Source organism: Symphodus melops, assembly GCF_947650265.1.
Source record: "Symphodus melops genome assembly, chromosome: 11".
NCBI classification, from domain to species: domain Eukaryota; kingdom Metazoa; phylum Chordata; class Actinopteri; order Labriformes; family Labridae; genus Symphodus; species Symphodus melops.
This window is the reverse complement of record NC_136701.1, coordinates 17156856-17165123: the sequence shown is the minus strand read 5'-3', so window position 1 is coordinate 17165123 and position 8268 is coordinate 17156856. Positions and strand designations below refer to the sequence as shown.

At 35.9% G+C, this 8268-nt stretch overlaps 1 protein-coding gene across 1 annotated transcript; it reads left to right on the top strand.

Moving 5' to 3' along the window:
* Positions 1 to 6747: 6747 nt before the first annotated feature.
* Positions 6748 to 7771, top strand: or41a3 (odorant receptor, family 41, subfamily A, member 3; the record flags this gene model as incomplete). The annotated part of the gene is made up of 1 exon (XM_079355158.1): positions 6748 to 7771. The coding sequence occupies exon 1, from the start codon at positions 6755 to 6757 to the stop codon at positions 7769 to 7771; it is 1017 nt and encodes a 338-aa protein (XP_079211284.1). The 5' UTR covers positions 6748 to 6754.
* Between the last annotated feature and the right edge of the window lie 497 nt (positions 7772 to 8268).

Below are 8268 nucleotides of genomic sequence, written 5' to 3'. Positions count from 1 at the left end.
GAGTCCCCATGACATATTATGGTGTATCTTGTTTAAAACTGGGTCAATACTCTTTTTGAAACGTTTTTCTTCAAGTATAAATCTTACTCTACCATAGAAAAAAAAGATATATCCTCAGAATTGATTGTTTTAAATTAAATGTTCTCATGTTAGTGAAGGGCAGGTTAAAATGCCATGTCCCCAGTCATGTTTACGCAACTAAAATTGCATAAATATGGCATAAATATTTTTAAAAATCCAGATTTCTTTTTATTGGTATATTGTCTTTTTTTAAATGTTGCTCATCATACAATAGTTTTTGTCATTTATATAATTTTAATGCATAAAATCATTAAAAGACATTGTGTCACTGAATTGACTGTCCACCCTGTTACTCTGGTGAGAGTCCCTTTGGACGCGCCCCCTAAATGTTCCCATGGTAACAGAACTCTTAGGCTATGCTCTCAAGAAGTGATACATTTTTGGAGGGAAACATCAACAAGAAGCCCAGTGAGTATCATTCTTTTGTCAACCTTTATTTCATTGTTTTATAATTGTTTATAGATGTGGTAAAGCATAACATGTCCACTCTGTTACCCTTATATTTAGTGGAAAACAGTATTTTTTTGTGGTATTGAAAATATTGCTGATAAATATGTACAAAATAGTCCTTAATGGTTGTTTTGTATTAGGTTGTTTTCCTTCATAGGGGTAGAAATGGCTAGGTTTAGGATAAAATGTCCCCCCTGTTACCGTCCACCCTGTTACTGTTATGATCAGTAACAGGGTGGACACAGTGAATGAATTTGTGTTTACGGTATGTTTTGGCATTTGTTATAAGTGTATTATGTATTCTCTTTATAATCATTATTTAAAAATCAATTATTTAAATCAGTATACATGTATTTGTTAGAAAAATGGCACCAATGTCTGCTGCGGAAAAGCAGCAGCGTTACAGGGCACGTCGTGATGCAGACCCTGTGAAAAAGTTAAATTACCTGAAAACAGAGAGGGAGAAATGGAGAAGGGACAGGGAGGAAGGAAGGAAAAAGAAAATATCAGAACAAATTAAACACCGGGAAATAACTTGCTTGTGCCAAGCAGATAAAGGTGTGATTGATTGTGCTTGTTTTGATCTCAAAGTGGTTTGCCTTGAAGAAGAGGACAGCAGACATTCCTCTGAACCATCAAGGCCAGAGATCATCTCCACAGAATGCATCGGGCAGTGGTGCATTGTCAGCTATGATGGGGAGCTTTACCCAGGAATCATCCTGAAAGTTGAAGATGATGTCGAAGTAAAATGCATGCATAAGAACGGGGCCAACAAATTTTTCTGGTCAGGTCCACGAGAAGACATCAGCTGGTACAGAGATGACCAGATTGTGTGCCTTATGAAGGAGCCACTACCTCTGAATAAGAGGTCTTTCCAGCTTGAGAAGAAACTATGGAGTTTCTTAGAAAAGAATCTTGGGATCTGGTTAGGAAAATAGTTAGCGTTTCCTCAAACATCTGTTGGTTAGTAACAGTAATTTTTTTCTTCCTATGTTGTTTAATGGGTAGGGAGTAAATATGAAGTTTGAGGTGGAAAGATTCCTGTTTTGGTCAGGCGGTGGGGTAGATGAATTGTATTTCTTTAATAATAGGAACCTATTTGGTAATTTTTTTTATTTGTTAAGATCCCCAGTAGCTTCTGTGTTAAACAGTAGCTACTCTTCCTGGGGTCTCCATATTTTCATTGACAATATTTCATTAAATGGTGCATGCGTGCGTGTGTGTCCACCCTGTTACCCATGTGTTTTTGGGATATTAATAAAATAAAATACAACAATATGATGTTTATCTTTGTGGTTATTTGCAGGGAATAAATTGGTGAAATACAATCAATTAAAACATTTTTCAAATTCCGTCAAACTTCCCTTTTTTTCTAAAAGACATATGTAAGAATTACGTTTTACGTCAAGCTATAACAGCTTTTTCAAGATAAAGCTTGTTCAAGAAGTAAAATGTTACAATGCTTTTCCAGTGTAAAGAAAGGGACATTTGAGCTTTAAGAAAATGTAATTAAGAATATGACTGGGTTTTCAAAACAATACGTAATAGAGATGATAATGTCTGGTAACAGGGTGGACATTTGACCTCTGTCACACGGAAAGAATCTATCTAAAATTAATAGATTATAATATCCTAAGCTGGACTAATATCATTTTCTGATAGTTTATAAAGCCCTCCTTCAGATCAAATGTTGAAATCATGAACATTTTGACATTTTTTTATGAAAAGGTATCGAGCTGAAATGGCACCGAATAGCAGGAATGACTCAACGTCATTATTGGGTTTAATAACAAACACTAGTTGTTACATACAGCTAAGTGTCACCTTCGCTGCCTGTCATGCCTCCAGTGAAAGTTAATTATGTTAAGAGTTTTTGCAAAGAACTCATCGGTCATTTTCTATCCATTAATGTCAAAGTATCATTAATCAATGCCAGGATCACAGAGATATAGATCGGGCAGTTTCAGTGCAGCCATTAATCAAAAGAACTCTGTGATAACAGCAGAAGTTTCCATTTTTGTATTTAAAATTTGATCATGACTTGGGGTAAATATTTTAACTTGTTGGCTAAAATGTGGCTTTATATTTTCTCAGCCCCTAACATAAAACCATCGCCAACTGTCATACAAAAACCTTTGCTTTGAATGTAATGTTCAAAGCCTAAAACATGTAAAACAGCTGCACAGCCAGGAGCCCAAAAGACATTAATTATATGATTATTTATTTAATTATCTCAACACATTCATGGGATTTCCCTCGGAACATACGGCTTATATTGATTGGCTTATCAAGAAGGACATGATGACCCAGGACTAAAAGATCATGCCTCTGTAATTCCTCAGAGTCTCTCTAATTAGTCCCTGATGTGAAACCTCTCAGGGGGAGAATGCTTAAGGACCTTGTCTGTAAACAAACATACCCTCTACTGTTCAGCCTCGTGCTTGATTAATGCCTTCCCCCATTCCTTAAAATTGGAAGGGAGGTGATAATGCAAGTATTTTAATGAGGCATAATGTTTAAGGAAGGCCTTACATTTATTTTAAAACCCAATCAGTATAGCCCCAGTGTTATAATCATCATTCATTTGCACTTTTTTTTTAATGAAAACCCAACATCTTAATGTTACAGTAGAGAGCTTTAAGCCTCAAGTCCCTTTTCAACTGAACTAATTTATTACAATAAAAAGTCACAAGTAAATGTCACACAGTATGAGAATAAATATTGAAACGACCATTTGGAATAGAGTCTTCCTGACTGAACTTCTGCTAGAGCTACAGCCAGTATAAAGTTTATTTAGGTGACAGACAGTAAAACTTAACTGCATCGCACAGAAAAAAAAACTGCAGTCAGCTTTTTCTTCTCTGTTTTCATGAATCATTCTCAGATCTCGGCGGGGCCTTATCAGATTCATCTCTTGTTCGTTTTTTTCCACAAGAGTCGGTCCAAAGCTTTGCTAGAACCTTGAAATGACTTTGGAAAAACTTTTGCAGCGCCAAACTCTCTTTCAAAGCATGGTTTCAGTTGTATGCCTTGCCCCTTAGCAAGACGACATATAAAGGAGGATAAGATTGTGGTGCTGATTAACCCTGTCATCCAAATCCAACATCGAAACATTGTCTCACAAACAAATGGGTAAAGGTCAAGAGGGAAGGTGACTGGTGTGTAGAGGTCATGAATGCAGGCCCTTCATGTGTAGCCCTTTAGAGAAAAAGGATACTATTAGACAATTAGGGGGTTTAATGGAGCTTCTCAAGCACACTAATGACTCAGTAATATCAGTGAACACCTCTTCCTATTACAGCTTTAATTGCAAGTTCGCAATAACCCCCCTAATGGATGCATATGAGATTAATTAGGCTTAAGCTGGAACAGTAAAAGGTTTGTTTGTCGCAGGCAGGCACTCATTAACCAGCATCCTTTTGGTAATGACATCACAAATAGCACTCATTAGCAGGGATCCCAGGAGTCCAAGAGTAGAGAGAGAATCCTTTTGTTTGGGGTCACTGCGTCCTGTTTGATGATTAAAGCTCTATCAGGGAAAATGAATTGTCAGTGCAATTTAAAGTCACTCCGTAAGGTTATGTCTTTTACAATATACAATTTACATTTTTTGATAAGCAATGGTGATGAAAGATGATGAAATCTAAAAGAGAAAGACTGATGTGTTAGATCCTGCAGGAAGTCCTGTTAGATGAGTCCATGGAGGCGAGGATGCATTAATCATGCCAAGTTTTCATTCAGATAGGTTTTTACACTCTGGGCCTGAGTATGTAGGTTATTAACCATTTCTGAATGAAGATAATGTCATGAGGTATTTGATGAACTGGGGGTTGAGAGCAGCTTTACCTTCTTTTAATTTGTGTTCTCTCTTTCCTCAACCTCTGCCATCAAGTTTCTATAGAATTGCAAGGTATTTAATCGTTTATTTTTCGACTCAGGGCCAGTCTTTATGTCAAGATGTGTTGTGGCTGTAAATTTAGAAGACTTAAGCCTGCACTTCAGCCTAACTCACTGCTATACGTTTTAGAAATGAACAAGATTGGGCTTTCTGGCTTACATTGGATAATGTTTCCGACTAGTCTTTGACTTAAAAAGCCTTTCAGGTGGATAAGATAGTCATTAATAGTCAAGTTAGGTTCTATCTTTCAGTCATGAAATGTATTGTTTCTCTTTTTTCAAGGACTTTAATGTACCAAAGCCACAGTGCAGGTTCAACGGTGACCTTTTCCAGGACTGTTTTAAACAGACGCATTTCAACTTTCCCCTGTTAGGAATCTTTTGAGAAACTATGGCTGTTTCAACCATAGGGAACAGGGTCTAAATTTAGTTTTGGGGTCGAGAAAATCTTCACCCACCGTTTAAAAGACTGAAGCTGCCATCCCATTGTTTTTCCACCACCAAAGTCAGATGCCTAAAATAGAATCAAAACCTGTGTTCAAATTACCCATATTTCCTCAAAAGTTCCTTTAGTGGGAAAAGGGTCAAGTTACTTAAAAGGTCTCTGGGTCTGGGGGGATGCTCCTGTGCTTGAAAAGGGGCTTTTGTTTGTAACAAAAGTATATCTACACTTGTGTTTTATCTCTAGAGTCCCATGCTTTCACAATAATTGAACAGAAGTTAACCCTTGATACATTATAACCATTTATTTAGATGTAAAAATGTTATAAAAAAAAGTTAAATTCTCATTATTATCTGAATAATGTAAACATACTGTTTGTTTATTCCTCTTAATTGTTAACTGTGTTCATCCTAACAGGAGCACCTGAGAATAATTAGTCTGAAAGTTAAGCCGTTAATGGTTTGTTTGTTGAAGTCAAGGTCATTAACCAAAACTCTCTGGTGATGGCTTCACGAAACCATTTTGTTTTGGTTCACCATGACCTGTTTCATGATAAATGTATCCTCTGGGACATTACGCAACAGACATGTTCTAAACTGTTTATCACAGTTTCAGGAATGTTATTTTAATATAAATCTTCACTTAAAAAATGAAAGTTCAGTAATAACACTCACTTGGATTGTTCCAGTCTCACAAGCCTTTACAAAGCCAGTTCACCAGATATTTGTACTCACTTGACTGTTTCAATGAAAAAGTTTTACACTGTTGGCAGTCCTGCAAAGAAATACAGATGTGACACATTTATGAAACACTCTAGAAACATTGACAAACACGTGTCACAACTGATCTGTTGTATAACCCAAAATATGTATTTATCTTTTAACAGGTCATGGTGATTCTAACCATGAAGAGAAAAATTATAAGGAAACAACGCATCATCTTCCTCTCTGTGACATTTCAATATTTAGTGAAATTGTATGCCAAGAGTATAAAAATAAATGTGTCATCAAAAGAATAAAATATGTTAAAAAAAAATTACCAAACGTCTTACAGGTTACAGTTTTTTTTCAACTTTAATGGATAATAAAAATATAACTGATAGACATTTAACACATGCTTTTTTTCAAACATTCCTCATTACATTAGACATACTGTATTTATTAAAACACATTGATTTTTTTTAGCAGCTATCAAATCATAGTACCCAGCCAACATTGTTCAGTTTAGTCAGTCAGTTATTATTCCACCACATTAAGACAAGAAGCAAATTGTAATTATTTCACATTTACTGTGAAATGTAATAAATATATATTTAATGTCAATGCTTTTATCCATGGATCTTTTCTATTCTGTTTGTATTTATTTATGTATTCATTTAAAAAAAGTTTAATTATAAGTTACTGGTCAAACAAAATAATAATTTGTATTTTGAATGTAGATACGTTTTATTATTTAAAGTACACCCTACACAGCCCTTCTCTCAAAGGTTCAATTTAATATCACTGCACAGTGACTTCCTGAGACTCTTTTGAAAATTACCTCCTTATTGATCTCCGGAGAATAATCATGGGACTATATTATCGGAGTCCACAAATCAGACAAGCAGTTATCTGCATTTTGCTATAAGAGACAGCATCACTGATAGGCAGTACACAATTTAGAGAAAACAGGGGATCAGGTAAGCTGCATTCACTGACTTTAATTCAACATACATGGAGAAGATTATATGCATTATGTTTGCTTTCTTGTTTCCTCAGAGTGAAATACAATATAGGCATTTTGATTTTTCAGTTAAATGATTCGTGATGTTTTTAAAACTGTCATCTTCTTTCAACATTGCAGACAAGAAGCTGTCCTTCAACACACTGACTGTGAGGTCCAGCCATGTCCTCTCTCAGGACTGTCTTTAACAAATCTGTCATTGTTCATCCTCCAGGCTTTTACATAGTCGGATTTGAGACATTTCCCTTTATCAGCGTCTACTTAATCTTTCTGCTGATTGTTTATGCTGTTACATTGCTCTTCAACAGCTTTGTGATCTGTATAATTGCTTTTGACTATTGTTTACACACTCCAAAATTTTTGGCAGTAGCAAACCTGGCAGTGGTTGACGTGATTCTTAACACGTGTACGATTCCCAGCATGATAAAGATATTCCTAGTGAAGGACAATTTCATTCCATACAACTTGTGTCTGGTGCAAATGTTTTTCTACTATGCTTTTGGGACTTTGGAGTCATATGCGCTTGCTGTTCTTGCCTTTGACAGGTTGATTGCAATTTGTTTCCCTCTGCGTCGTAGCTCCATCAACACACTGCGGAGCATGGCTTATATTTTGGGCATGACTTGGACTATAGCTCTGGGAATTCTTGTGTTTTCAATAGCGATAATGACAAAACTGTCTTTTTGCAAGTCTGTGCAAGTGTTCAGTTATTTCTGTGACTATGCGCCTGTGTTCCGGCTTGCTTGTAATGATTTCTCATTGCAGTGGACTGTGGCCTCTTTGCTTACCTTTCTGTTACTTGTGGTACCCTTTACTTTTATATGTCTGTCTTATGTCTGCATCCTGGTGACTGTGTTCAGGATGAAATCTTTAGACAATCGAGTAAAAGCTTTGGGGACTTGTGTTGAGCATCTAATTCTTGTAGCAGTATTTTACATTCCTCTCATTACCATTTTTTCTGTTGGGTTTTATCTTCATCTCATTGACCCCGACCAGCGTGTGCTGAGTCTGTCTCTGGCATCTTGTCTCCCACCCTGCATCAATCCTATTGTATATTCTTTGAAAACCAAAGAGATTAAAGTCAGATTCCTGGCACTAGTTAAAAAACAAAAAATTGGCACAGACTACACGATCAAAAATCGGAGAGTTAATGACACATCAACGAAATTCCAGCGCTAAATGTTTGTAATGTATTACAAGAAAAAACGCTGCAGACTTTAAGAATAAAAACCTTGTGTTTTTTTTTAAATGTCATAAGTTTAACAGGATTTAAGATTAGGCAATTTGATTGAGGCTGTGTGGAAGTTTTTTTCACATCAATATGCTTCCATATCACTTAGGAACATTTTTTTAACTATGTTCAAAGAGATAAATCTCTGTTCATGTGAGGTGACCATGTGCTACAACAATAATATCACTAGTAATGCTGTTGTTACGTCACATCTGGTCATTTAAGTTCAGGTGAATTGTCGTTAGCTTTGTGTGTGTTTCACATAAATATGTGGTTTATTTACCAAAATTATTTTTCAAATGCCATGATAATTGAAATGCTCAGTGATGTTATTTTATGTCTGCTTACGGATTGCTTGTGGCGTCACTACTATGCCTTTTCTTTTCATCAACAATCTGACAAAATGATCCTAAATTTAACTGTTTTTACAGACAGAAACACTGGT